The sequence below is a fragment of the Stegodyphus dumicola genome, chromosome 1 (assembly GCF_044657685.1).
Source record: "Stegodyphus dumicola isolate Sdum_Otavi_A_Nest chromosome 1, ASM4465768v1".
Lineage (NCBI taxonomy): Eukaryota > Metazoa > Arthropoda > Arachnida > Araneae > Eresidae > Stegodyphus > Stegodyphus dumicola.
In genome coordinates, this window is record NC_140768.1 from 11094210 (window position 1) to 11109611 (window position 15402).

Below are 15402 nucleotides of genomic sequence, written 5' to 3' on the forward strand. Positions count from 1 at the left end.
GAAATTATATATATTTATATCTAAGCTAGTGATATAACTATGGCATACTGAACTATAGTACACATAAAACATAAGCTTAAACTAATTTTTAAGATTGAATATACATTAAATATTGTTCATTTTCTCACAGTTATTTTTTATGTAAATAGTAACCCATTAAAAAAAACATTGATAAATTCCTTCATTTATGAAGAATTCTTTATCATTAAAACAACCAATATTTGTGCAAATAATGCTTCTGATGCTTGTCAAAAAATAATTTCCAAAAAAATTGGGAAATTGGGAAAATTAAATATAAATATACAAGTACATTTTCAGAATATTTGCTAGAAATGCTTTTTTCATCTATAATTACTACTAACAGCAGATTTCATACTACATAAATTTGAAACAAATTTTGCTTCTTTTACTTTCCTGCTTCAATTAACACTTGGAATGAGTTAGTTAATCAGATTTTTTGTAAGTTTTTGCAATGACTATTATAAAAGCATTATTATGGATCATCAGCATTATTATGCAGCCTCATAAAATAATGAAAATATTTTAAACTGGTATTTGTATACAAAGGTGTACACTTTTGTGAGGTGGCAAACTCAGTTATGTCACATAACATCCTGTATACTCCCCAAGAGGGTTACATGTTGGCGTTGTTTCCCTCAAAGGGATGTCCCAGCCCTTCTCTTTCTTTAGCCCTGCTTACAGATGTGAATAAAGCAAGACTGATATTTTGCACTTAAAATGGAAGCCATTAAATAATTTAGAAGTGATTAATAAATTAATAATTAAATTTATGAAATTTGAGTTCAAATTATTCAAAAAATGTAATGAAGAAAGGTTTTCATTTTTTTTCACATAAACTATACTCAACATGTTTCACAACACTTTTCAATGTCTTTTTTTAAGATGTACCTTTTTCAGATGGTTAACATGGTATGCATACCAACCTATATCATACTTGCCAACCTATGACACTAAAAAATCAGGAGATTTTTTTAAGAAATCGGGAGATTTTTCACAATGTTAAAAAACTTTTTAAATGATGAAAATATAGTTTTTAATAATGAATTAACTATAAATAGTAACTAATTCTTAAATGCAAGCAACACAAAAATACCTTACACATAAAAAACATTTTTATTACTTGCATCGTTTAAGGGGGAAAAAATGCTTTAATCAGTTTTCGTACAAATGTTATAAACAGTGGCAGATTTTGCTTTCTTTAAGAAAGAAACTTCATAATTTTGTTCATAGCAATTGCCACATAGGCCTGCTTTCGCTAATAAAAGATTTTCTAATGTGTCATCACTAATATTAGATCTAAATTTAGTCCTCGTTTTCCCAACAACACTGAAAATCCTTTCGCGAGTGTTTAGACAAAGACTGGGAAGCAGTAAAAGAAAAATTCAGAACATATTTTTCCAGTGCAAAAATTTATTCATTTATTATAAAAAAATTATTATATTTAATTATAATTCCAGTGACATTTAATGACTTTGTGTCTCTCACATATGAAAAATTTTAAAATATTGACCTCTATTTTCGTAACAAATTAAGATATGGATCTAATTGGAAGTTAACTGATGCTACAATGGTCGAAGCCCTCAACCAGGGTCTTCCTGAAGCACAGTGGATGCTGCTCACTATCCAGAATATAAATACACCAAAAGAATGGATCGAGATGGCTTGAAAACTTTTCCCAATTTCAGTGTCACTGGACGGAGTCGAAAGTGCAAGAAGTGATTCCAGATTTGTTGCTCCGAGGCAAGCTCTACCCAGATATTCTGCTAGGCAATTTTAACCAAATCAGTATAGGCCTCGGCATTTTCAATATCCGTACAGACCACTTAGTTATCAACAAGTACCTTCCTGGCCTTCTCAATATCCGTATAGGGCGCTTAGTTATCAACAAGTTCCTTCGATAAGTAATTATAATATGGTGCTAAAAAATTAACAGAAAAAAAATGATTTTATTTTAAAGTTAAATTTTAAAGTTAATGTCCGAATTGGACAACAGAATGTTGCAGTCACTTTCAAGACATGTAAATATTCTTCCTTACAATATAAATTCTCAGGTAAATATTCTTCCTTACAATATTTTTAAGGATATTGGTACAAAACTTGAACAAGTTGAAGATAAATCAAGTTGAAGATTATATTCTCTGTCTAGTCAGATTCATGTAGAAAACATTATTAAAATATCATTTAAAATAGGTAAACTCACTAATGATGTAATATTTTATGTGGTAAATTCTAATTTAAATTATTTATTATTATCCTCATCTTGTATTTCACTGTTCAAATTACAATTAAATTTTTATAATTATCAAGTTTATCAGTTTAGGAAAAGGTGAGTAAAAATGTTAAATTAGATAAGTTTTTTCAAAATAATTTTTATGTGAAAATGATATCAATGCTAAACAACCTGGTAAATATTTAGAAAATAGTGTAAATTTTGTATGTAAAAGTGATATTAATACTATAAAGTCTGATAATTATTTTGAAAACAGTATTGAACCCCTCCCCCAAGATTTGTATTAACTTCTGAATTACCAATAGTCTATAGACCATATCGAGCATCTCCCAAAGATAATAGTGAAATTAAGAAGCAAATAGATGAGTTGTTAAATAATGGAATTATTAAACCTTCTTACAGTCCTTATGCTGCTCCTGTAACTTTAGCTTATAAGCATGATGAACAGGCAAAAACTATATTGTGTATTGATTACAGAAAGCTTAATCAAATTACAAAAACTGATTTTGAGCTCATTCCTAGAATTGATGCTGTATTAGATCAATTACAAATGCAAAAATTTTCTCTACATTGGATTTAGCATCAGGCTATTGGCATATAAAATTAAATGAAAAAGATACTGAAAAATTAGTATTTACTACAAATTTTGGACTTTATGAGTTGGAAGAATGGTTGGATGACGTTTGGTTGGAAGATCAAAAAAGATCATTCTGTAACAAAATTCTCACCATCATACTTAATGTATGGAAAATAACCTTATGATTCCTTAATTCAAAAACAAAAATTATATCCAACAATAGAAGAAGCTAGAAAAATAGCTCAAAAAAGATCTGATGATTATCATAATGTAAATACAGAAAGATATGATACTCATTATAAACCTAGTAATTTTAAAATAGGTGATTAAGTAATAAATGAAGAATTTCAATATCCTAATACACATAAACTTTCTCCTCTATTTTCAGGACCTTACAATATTCTAAAATAATATTCTGAAGTTACTTATGAAATTGATAAACCTAATCCTTTAACTAAAAAGAAATCAGAAATTGTTCATTCAACTAGACTACGACCTTTTAATCCAGCAAGTTAATTTAAATTATCTGTTAGAACTAGTGGAATTCCTATCTCTGTCCAAAATTAATTTTAATTTTTCAAAATTCTCTATTAAGATTTTACTTGATTATGACCTTTTAATAGCTGATTTAGACTTAAACCCTAACTATGACCAGTTATTTTCCCGATCTTGACTTTTTATATTTTTCACATAATTTTAGAAAACCAAACATTTTGTAACAATTTTTTTTTTTTCTTTTATCTAGTTGTAAGGCAATATTCATTTCTAGTTTGCAAAATTCTAGCAAAGACTAACTTGATCATACAAGTTATTTGTCTTAAATTTTAATTTTGTAGGATTTTGTATTTTTACAAAAACACTTTGATACAATGTACAGTGCCAAAAACTAGTTACCTTTTATTAGGCAACGGAGGATTTTTGATATTTTGTACCTAGCACCCCTCCAACCATCAGCAAACTAATCATGCTGATCTGTTGGAGAGGACATGCCAAAGAATTTATTCAAGGTGTTATTGTCTTATAAAATATTACATTATATTATTAGAGATTTATATTGAATTGTTTTCTTAAGGTATTATATCATAATGTTTTGTATTGAATTTTTAAATTACTTTAAAATATGTCAATGTATTGTTAATTACCTATGATGAGAAGAATGAATGCACGTAATATATTATGCATAAATTGTATATCTTCTAAGTTTTATATGAAAAAAAATGTTCCTCGCAAAAATTTTAAACATCTCCTATTCAAAAATTATTATGGAACTACATTCATTGAACAAAGTGCATAATATCTGCAAGCTTATTTTTATCTTGTGGACTTACTGGCATCAAGAAACTTCACCAGTACCTTCATTCGATGAAAAGGACTTTACAAGCTTCTCAATGCCCATTTTGAGAAAAATTGAGGACTTTTATGCATGTAATTTATTTAGTATTATTCTTCCATATATTACTGTCTTATACAGTCAAAAGTCGTTAATCCGGACTCGTCGGGACTTCGGCGATTCCAGATTATCGATTTTTCCAGATTATAGATCATCAGTTTAAATCTGGTAAGATGGCATGCAGAAATTATAAAATTAAAAATATGAAACCGTAATTTATGAAATAAAGAACAATTATGATCTAAAGGGTATCAAAATTTACAAAAAAAAAAAAAAAAAGCTTAATATTTATTTGTTTACTTTATTAAACATTTCTTTCAATGTAAGTTGTTTAAGTTGCTTCGTTTTTTATGTGAAAATACATTCTCTTTAATTCTTTAAACAGACATTAAGTTCTTGTTCAGTTACAAAGTTCCGCTGTTCAAGTCCTATAATTGCTGTGTCGAGAATACCGACTAATTTGTCAACTGAATTTTTTCATTTTCAATAACCTCTGTCACTTTCTTCGCTATCGGAAGCGAATTATAATGACGAGGAATTTGATTTAAATCATATCAAAGATGGAGTACATCGAGATGAAATACTACATTTAATAAGGAATTATAAGCCAAATAAAATAAAAACATCTGCCCTGAAGATAAGGATAGTGCTGATAGATCAACTTCCAATTCATTGCACGGCGCCGCAGCCGCGTTAAAGATAAACAAAGTTTAGATAAACAAACGTTAAAGTTTAGATAAACAAAGGATATGCCTTTATCCATTTTTTGTAGCAATTCCACTTTTTGTTTAATGAACTTCGAAACATACTTTCGCCTTGTAGATCATTTACATATTAATAAATATATATCAGAAATTCTATTTGATATAATCGAAAGTTCAAGCTTACTTTTATAAAATTGCTCTAACAGTCTGCAAAAAATAATAAGCCGGATTCAATTCGAAGATTAAGGAACAACGCGATCTGCAACATTAACTGAAATAGATAATTAAATAATTTTAGCTTACCTTATACCGTCCGTTATACATTAAACGTGCACTCGTAAACGTATTTTGCGCACGCGCACAAGCATATTCTCAGCCATAAAGGCCGTAAATGCATCAACGTGACGCATGCGCAGAAAGTTTGAAGCTTTGAGGTCCGTATTATAGATCATTCCGGATTATGGGTGTCCGAATTAACGACTTTTGACTGTAGTTCTAAATTTAGTTATAGATTATATGTTTACTTATAAATCATAGTTATATAATTCAAAAATTTTATAATTATATGAGAAAGATCATGACTCATGATAGGGCATAGTTAAAGCCTGTAAGCTAAGTCCTGGATGTCTTTCTTCATGTCTTTTCTCATACTTCTTGCTTCACTAATCTACTAAAGCTTCGCTCACCTGGACTCTGATGCCAAGTTTCGTCACTCATGTGCCCGACTGTCAAAATCTCATATATATATACATAGTTCAAAAGTAATTATTTTCTAATAAATTATCCGAGGCAAAATGTGTAGGTCCAATAAAATGTGTCTGTAAACTGGAAGTGAAAAGAATTTTTAAGCCTGAGATGCTAAATTAGATTAGTCAAATGCTAAATTAGCCTGAGATGCTACTTTATTATTACCATTTATAAACTGCTATTAAAGTTAAAAAAATGCAAAAATTGGTGTAATTAGTTAAATTAAATAATAATAAAAAAAAAGAAGTAACACTAATAAACTATTAATCACCCTTTGTTTAATGTTTCAAATAGAACTTTTCAAGGGGTTAGTATTTAACTGGGACAATTAATTGAGTGCCGAACAACAGGTTTCATTTTTCTCGACATTACACGACTACCCCTACATGTCATTTGCTATTCTATGAATTACAAGCGCAGAAAATAATAGTAATCTTTAATTCAACTGGTTACACCAATTCTTACATTTTTCTAGCTTTAATAACAATTTAAAAGATAAGTTTACATCTCAGGGTTAAAAAAATGTTTTACTTCGAGTTTATAGATACAATTTATTGTATCTACACACTTTTCCTCAAACAGAATAGTCTATTAAAAAATCATTACTTTTTGAACTATACACTTTTAATCAAATTCTTTAAAGCTTTAGCACAGGAATTTATCAATTAAATGTTTATTCTTTTATTTCCTTCAAGTGCATATATATACAATACAAAGTCTGTAATCCAGACATCCATAACCTGGAATGATCTATAATCCGGACCTCAAAGCTACAAACTTTATGCGTTTACGCATGTGCGTTTAATGTATAACAGACAGTATTAGCCAGGCTAAAATTATCTAATTATATATTTTAGTTAATGTTGCAGATTGCGCTGTTCCTTAATCTTCTAATTGGATCCGGCTTATTATTTTTTGCAGACTGTTAGAATAATTTTATAAAAATTAAGCTTGAACTTTCGATTATGTCAAAAAGAGTTTCCAATTCTGGAGTTGCCAAAGGATCTACAAAGCGAGAGCATGTTTCGATGTCCATTAAACAAAAAGTGAAATTACTGCAAAAAATGGATAAAGGCCTATCAAAATTATGCAAGAAGTATGGCATTGGAAAGTCCACTATATATGACACAAGAAAAAGGAACTTTTTGAATTTTTTTGTGGAAGCATCTTAAACAACTTACATTGAAAGAAATGTTTAATAAAGTAAACAAATAAATATTTAAACTTTTTTTTTTTTTTTTTTTTTTTTTTTTGTAAATTTTGATACACTTTAGATCATAACTGTTCTTTATTTCATAAATTACGATTTCATATTTTTAATTGTATCATTCCTGCATGCCATCTTACCAGATTTAATTGATGATCTTATAATTCGGAAAAACCGAAGTCCAAACGAGTCCGGATTACGGACTATGTATTGTATATATATATATATATTTATAATATATTAATCTCTAAGTGTTACATGCAATGCTGTAAAAGTAGCAGAACATAATACCACCAAAGGTAAATAAATTTCACTGCACTTTATTCACAATATTAGGGTTAGGATACATAATTTGTACTGATATTAATTATAATTTTTTTTAAATAATAAAAACTTACAGCTTTTGTTTCAGGCTCTTTTGGTTGCTCTTCAGATTTTTCAGGAGGAGAATGAAATTTTATGAATGTTAAACCATATGTTGCATTCTAAAAAAGAATATTCCTTTTAAGAACAATTTACAACAGAGGAGGTACAAAGCTTTTATTAGATACAATATGAATTTACCCTTAAAGAAAATATTTTTTGTCATAAATGATTGTAGATTTTTGTAAAATCAAATCAGTTTATTAATTTTTTTGTGCTGGATTTAGATAAGCCAAATTAAACATTTTATACATGAAGTAAAATTTGCATATTTTTCTTTCTGAACTATTTAATGTATACTTTTATTTCATATATATTCACAAAAATAAAATCTCATATTTCTTTTAAATATACAGTTGAAATTTCACAAATAGTTCTGCAATAGCTTTCCAGGTATTAAAACAAAAAATCAGTCATACCTTATTAAAGGGCTGTGTGCACACAACTTGTACACAATCCCATTTTTCATCTTTCAAGTTCTGAGCCAGTTTATCAGGACCAAACATCCGAACTCTGTTTGTGTGGGTTCCAGTTCGACTTTCTAATGGGCTCATGAAAGATGAAGCCACTAATAAAACCTAATACAAAAATGATTTGATAGTAATTTGAAATATAAGTCAATGCTTAGTAAGATTTAAATGCAAAGCAAAAATTGCATGTTTGTTTGTGTAGAATGAAAATGCATATTAAGTGGATGTTACATATAAATTCTAAGCATTTAATTTCCCTGATTTATCAAGAGAAAAAAGAAAAAAAAAAAAAGGGCATTGGAAATATTCAGAAACACAAGGAATAATACAATTTACCTTCATTTATAAAAATTACATGACATTTTATTAGCATATCAAAAAGAAATACTTCAATGATTTTAAAAAGTTTTAAAATAAAATAACCTTTCTTAAAGACCATAGTAGAAAGGTAATCTGAAGCTATAAAGAAAATATGCACGTGTCAGACTTTTCTGGATTTCAAAGATTAATTCTTAAAAGATTACTTGATAATCAAAGTGATTTGATTAGTAATTAAAATATCAGCAGCTAATTAAAAAAAGGTACAGCATGGAATCTAAATCTCAAGAAATCACTACATTCAATATGAAGCAATTTTTGGTAAGAAGTTGTGACAAAGACACACTAACACTTACAAAAAGTAAACTTAATTATTTATTTATACTTTGAGAGGCACATGTTGCTCAAAACATATAGAAAAATTACAATTGATTAGTACCCACTCAGCTGATTATCTGCATTTCGAATCATTACACAAATAGTGAAAAAATAATCTGCATGCTCAATGCATACATCAGACTACCCAATTTCATCATGGGAAAGGTAAACAACAAATACAATGTGAATAAATATACACATAATTGATTTTAATGATATTGTTATCCATTTCTAAAAATCAGCTAAGATGCTCATAATTTAGAATTCAAGCAAAAAAAAAATTATTACAATTAAATATATATTTTCTTTTTTATTTTTATGCAGTTATGTAGGTAAATTTTCAATTTATTACCTGATGTTCTAAGCAGTAGGAAATTTTGTTCTTAATGCACTTCCTATAACATATATAGTGATCTTAAATATTTCAAACTTCTATTATACCTGGAAAACAAATTATTTCTGAATCCTCCAAAATATATGTTCGCCTTTTATCTGGTCAAGAGATTCTTCTCTGGTATATACACTGCTGACCATTAAATTTGCAAAACCAGAAAAAGATGATCTGACAAACATCAAAATCACATGAAAGGAAGAAGAGGTGGGATATGCAAATGATTAGCATTTCAACGCATTTAGACGACACAGGAGGGAGAAATGACATCTGAAGCACTGCATAAAAGAAAAGTTGTGTAGTGGATTTCTTATTCCGAAAGGTCCTTTATAAGGTTGGAGTTTGCTCAGAATATTGTGTTATGCCTCCAATAAGAAGAAATGTTTACCAGCAAGTGTGGGAATTCGATAAAGGCAGGATCGTTGCCTATCGAAAGAGTGGATTAGTGTTCTGTGATATCACCCGTCGCACTGGTTCGACATCCAAACACAGTCACACGAATATGGATTCGTTGGGTTGCTAAGGGTTATACTGAACGGCATGCATGAGCTCAATGCCCTTCTATGACTACCAGAAAAGACAGGCATAGTGGGAGGTCAGCCCTGCAGAACTGTACACCAAATCATGGACCATTATTCAGGAAATGGGCATGTTTGCAGCACGTCCGATATTCTCTCGTACGGTGCATCGATGTTTGCAGCAGTGTTGACTATCAGCACGGGGACCATTACTACGGCTTCCCTTTGCAATGCGGTATAGAGAGAGATGACAACTAAGGTGCACCAAATGAACAAAGCTGGATAAAGGAGTGGCACAATGTAATCTTTTTAGACAAGTCCTGATTCCAGGTGCACTATTCTGATGACTGTATACATGCCTGGAGACTCCAAGGAGAGCACACGTCACCTGCTTGCATTTGATATTGGCACAGGAGCCCTGTACCTGGCAGGGCAGACATTGGGTATACGATATGCATATCTCTAGTGCAGATTGATGGTAATTTGAATGCAGATTGGTATATTTCTGACATCTTACATCCAGTGGTTGTGACCTATCTTCGAGGCCTGCCAAACGACATCTTCCAACAAGATAATGCAAGACCACATGTTGCAAGTTGTGTTCTGACCTTCCTCGATACACAGGGTATTCTATTGCTGCCCTGGCCTGCATGATCTCCGGATCTGTCACCCACTGAAAACATCTGGTCATGATTTGCTGAGAGACTGACTCGCCACTCCTCTCCAAATAATACAGTTGATGAAGTGCGGCATGAACTTGAAGCAGCATAGAATGAGTTGCCCATTTCTGTCATCCAAAGCCCAATTTGACTCCACACCTAATGGGTAAGACAGGCATGGCAGCTGTTTCTACTAATTTTGCATCCCTGTAAACCTCTAAAATGCTTATAAATTTAATTCTTTTGTTTTCATGTCATACTGTTTACATACAATAAATATCATTTTTGTATTTGCTTTTGTTCATGGTGTCGCAATTTTAATGGCCAGCAGTGTATTACATTATTATGTAAAATAACTTTTTTAATGATTTAACTATCATGCTTATGAATGGAAGATTATGAAAACAAAGGTTAACTAAGTAATTATATAAATCTAATAAACTAATGATGTTTAACCCTTTCCGGACATGTGTGCCGCATATGCCATGGCAGTACTCAGTTCATCTATCGCAGGTGTGACTGACGTTTGCATCTCAGAGGATTAGTGCCTAGCTGGATGGCTTGTAATGTATACGTGACAATTACATGGAATGAAATGTAAATATTTTTAATTCTATTAATGGGTTCCTATGTCCATGGTACCAATGTAAGTGGGAATATGATGCTTGAAATTTGACCTTGGATTGTTCTATTTCTTTCTGAAGGGTAGATCATGGGATTTAATAACATAAACAAGAGTGCTAGCTCTTATGCGTTTTTTTTTTTTTTTTTTTTTTTTTTTTTTTTAATTAGCCCAAAGTGGATTTGTCCCTTAAGGACTGCTGTTTTCGTTCTGCGATTTCAATCACTATAAACGGCAAATCACTTTTCAAACTGTTGCCACCAAATGTTAAGAGTCCTGCATTATATTTGAAGAAATTAAATAATCAAAAATCTGCATAAATGTATGTATATTTCTCGCATTGTGATAAAACAACAGTACATAGAGTCATCGAATTTTGAATGACGTAATCCGCCTACGAATATGGGCATGCAGAATACAAAATTCGAAATTTGGAATTTCTTTTGTTATCGATTTCATATTTTGTAAAACTTTAACGAATTTTTTATTAACAAGCTCAAGGATTTCAAAGCGAGTAATGAAAATGTTGTACAGAAAAAACATTTTTATCTTCAGCGTGCGAGTCTCTGTATCGGAAATTCTAAAGATATGCTCATTTTAAAACTATTTTGCGATATTTCTGTTGAACTGAATTTTATGATTTAAGTGCGAAGAATGTGATATTTAATAAATAAATGTAACACACAAAATGTTAAAAAAACTCTTTTTTTAATATCAAAATGAAAGCGATATTTATCAGAAGCTGACTATGCAGCTTTATTACAAGCAGATCTGAGTAGCAACGATGTGAGTGCCTTTAGCAGCAAACAAAATCAGAAAACAGGAGAAAGTATTAAGACACCATTACAAAAAAACATTAGGAAATTACATTACAAAAACATACAGGACGAGTGGATATTAGAGATGCAGTCACTACTCACTATCTACTACTATAAAAAATGTTTCAAATGGTATAAGTAATTTATTTGGGGGCTCCTCGACATTAGCCCATGTTTAAAGTAAATAAATGTAATAAAATTAATGCGTGAAATATAATATATATTTTCATATGCATACTTATTTTTAATGTGACGTATATTCTAACAAAGAACTTTCATCACAGAATTTCTGATTTTTTTTTGCAAATTATTAAAATATGCTTTCTTAATTGCAACCAGACTTGTAAATCAAATCCATAAAATTACTGAAAACATGAGCTTACTATGTAATTTGAAATGAGTTCATTATGTGATGTTTTCTCTTGCTTTCAATCTTTAGAAAAGCAGGCAACTTCCATGAGCTAAATAATGTCATTTAGGAACTTTTATATTTCGTTTTTAAGTCTTTCAATTAAAATAAAAATTAAAGTTGCTTATACAAGGATTAAAATTATGTTTTGCTTAGTACACATAGCACAAGACTGTCAGTAAATCATATACAGTCAAAAGTCTTTAATCCGGACTCGCCGGAACTTCGGCGATTCCAGATTATCGGTTTTTCCGGATTATAGATCATCAATTTAAATCTGGTAGGATGGCATGCAGAAATTATAAAATTAAAAATATGAAACCAAAATTTATGAAATAAAGAGCAATTATGATCTAAAGGGTATCAAAATTTACAAAAAAAAAAGCTTCATATTTATTTGTTTACTTTATTAAACATTTCTTTCAATGCATGCATGCGTAAAGCATACATTACGCATAGTCGAAATTAGAAAATTGTAACCAGAAATTTAGGCTGATCTTTAGAATATGGTAACTGGTAGTTTGGCGACATTTTGGAGGCGATAAAGGTTACTACCTGGGACTTTGGTAATAATGTGAGCAGTACTCAGTTCCGATTATGCATTATTTTGTGTGAGGGAAATGAGAGATCATGGGATATGTCATGTGATATTAATGGACAAATTACGGTTCTTTAATCGGAAAAGGGGGGAAATCGGGAAAAAATCTGGAAATTTTGTATTTGGCTTTATTCTGTGTTGTGTGAAACAGCGTTCGTTAATTTTTGGATCCCATGGCCCTAACTAAAGTGAATTCGAAATGGGTATTTAGTGGGATTGAAAGGGGTAGTAATAAGTGTTTCTTTAAGGTTGTGCGAGATAGAAGTAAAGATGTTTTATTAAGATATTTATTTTACCTGGTACCTTGCTGTGAACTATAAGTATGATTTTAAAGATCCTGAAACAAGCGCACATACGCTTGCTTTTTATTTATCGGAGGAAATAAGAAAAGTTTATCAGACACGTAATCAAGATTCTGAAGAAGATTAGGTAAGTTAGTATTTTTAATTATTTGAGGATATTATTTTTATGCATTGTTCTAAATGTAAGGTGGAAGTAAAGTAATTTGGTATTATTGGGAAAATTGTTATTAGCAATGATTTAGTTTAAAGTAATTAGGATTGTAAGCTAATTTTTATTAATTTAATGTATGTGCTTATTTATATTTTAAGTAGTGTTTTTGAATTTAATTATATTTTAATTAAATGATAGTTATTTTGTGAATTTTATGTTTGTAGGAATTTGGTATATGTTTTAGTTGAAGTAAACGTGCATGGAAATAATTTAAATATCTGATACTAAGTATTTGTAATGCTTGCGGTATGAATTCGTTGGTGACGTTTATAATATAATAGATAGTTTAGAGGTAAAAGTTTTTGCATAATTTATTTATTTTATACGTGGAAATGTTCATATTTGAAAAGGGTATATACTTTTTTGTTATTAGGTAATTTCATATATGTTCTTTTTAACGGGTTTAAAGATTCAGAAAATTGTCATGCATTTTCGTGAAATTTTTCTAATTTATGAGAAAAAAGGAGTGTACATGGATATGGTGAAGAGTGTGCGCAATGCCATTTTTGTGCAATTCTGGGATATTTTTTTTAAGTAAAAATAAGTCGACGTGTACATGGTTTAGTGATATTTTAATTAAATGATAGTTATTTTGTGAATTTTATGTTTGTAGGAATTTGGTATACGTTTTAGTTGAAGTAAACGTGCATGGAAGTAATTTAAATATTTGACACTAAGTATTTGTAATGCTTGCGGTATGAATTCGTTAGTGATGTTTATAATATAATAGATGATTTAGAGGTAAAATTTTTTGGATATTTTATTTATTTTATATGTGGAAATGTTCATATGTGGAAAGGGTATATACTTTTTCGCGATCAGGTAATTTCATATATGTTCTTTTTACCGGTTTTAAAGATTCAGAAAATTGTCATGGATTTTCGTAAAATTTTTCGAATTTATGAGAAAAAAGCAGTATACATGGATATAGTGAAGAGTGTGCGCAATGCCATTTTTGTGTAATTCTGGGATGTTTTTTTAAGTAAAAATAAGTCGACGTGTACATGGTTTATGTGTATGTGTTATTTTGAAAAATGCGTAAGGAGTATGGTATTGTGCACTTTTTCCCAATTTTGCAGTGAATATTTGTCATGATTAAGCAGTTTTGTTAGATAAAATTTCTAGCATAAGTGTAATTCGGCTAGTAGATTGTTGGAAGAAGTGTTCAGTAGATAAAAAGAAAAGAAACATGTCTTTACTTCGTGAAGACAAAATGGCGGCGGGGGAAAAAAAAATAGAGGGTTGCTGTAGGAGAGTTGGTTGCCAAATTTTCGCCAAAAAATCGCCAAGTTACCGTAATGTAAAGATCAACCGGTTACTATAACATTCAACTACTCAGGCTACCATAAATGAAAGAACTTGGCCATAAATGAAACAAATACGCCATAATACAAGGGATACCGTAAAGTCTACTCTAACCCAATTCCATTTTGAGGACCGTAAAAAATCGCTAAACTATTGTTGATCCCAATTCTGCCGAAAATAATTACGGCAATCCTAATACAAGAAAGGAAGCATAATAGTAAATAACTATTTAAGGTTATTGTTTTAATTTAGATGAAAAGTTAATTTTGTATAGTACATTGCTTTATTATTATAATTTATATAAAAAAGGCTAAACGTAACTGAATATAAGCATAACAGTAAATAACTATTTTAGATTATTATTTTAATTTAGGTGAAAGGTTTAATTTCATACCACACAATTTTTTATTATTACTATGCATATAAAAAAGGGCTAAATATAACTGAAGGAAGCATAAAAGTAAATACCTATTTCAGATTATTATTTTAATGGAAATGAAAGGTTGATTTCATATAATACAAATTTTTATTACTTTAATTTATTAAAAAAAAGCTAAATATACTTGAAATTAATTTTTATGCCAAAAGAGCAAAAAAAATTTCAGTTTTTTTTCTGAAACCGTCTGTACAAAACCTTGGACAAATAAGAATCGAAATGCTGTCGAGCAGTGCCCCGATGGTGTTTATTACACCATTTAGCACTGCACCACAGCCGCTTTACTGTTTGTGTATGTACCACCCACAAAAATGTAGTAGTGTTTGATAGTTAAGTGTTTAAAACCGGCATCTTGCAGTTCATCTGACTTGTATGATTTTCAGCTGTCAGTATAAATAACACTTCCTTCAGCAATATTTTCCTTTACGATGTTCAATAAGGTTTTCGCCGATCGATCTCGAACAGCGACTAAGAAACATTCAGTCGATTCTCTGCATAATCCGCCAAAAACCCGAACACGTTCAACATTATTCATTCTTTTACCAAAACAGCTTTTGTATAAACCGAACCGGAACAGCTTTTACCGAAACAGCTTCAATAATTTTGCCACATCTGCCGATTTTCGACTTAGGCCGAGCAATTAAAGCCACGACACATACCTCGCGCAT

The 15402-nt window shown here is 30.2% G+C and overlaps 1 protein-coding gene across 5 annotated transcripts in view; it reads right to left on the reverse strand.

The window, feature by feature from the left end:
- LOC118186075 (DNA repair protein XRCC1-like) overlaps window positions 1–15402 on the reverse strand; it is a 101352-nt gene that overhangs the window by 52538 nt on the left and 33412 nt on the right. For all 5 annotated transcript variants that reach the window (XR_004757706.2, XM_035356081.2, XM_035356082.2 and 2 more), the window contains exons 3-4: window positions 7719–7877; window positions 7275–7361 (exon numbers count right to left, since the gene is read on the reverse strand). Coding sequence is in view for 4 of the 5 variants with exons in the window: in XM_035356081.2 (XP_035211972.1) it covers window positions 7275–7361; window positions 7719–7877 (246 nt within the window). In the remaining variant the exon portion in view is untranslated. The remainder of the gene's footprint in view (window positions 1–7274; window positions 7362–7718; window positions 7878–15402) is intronic.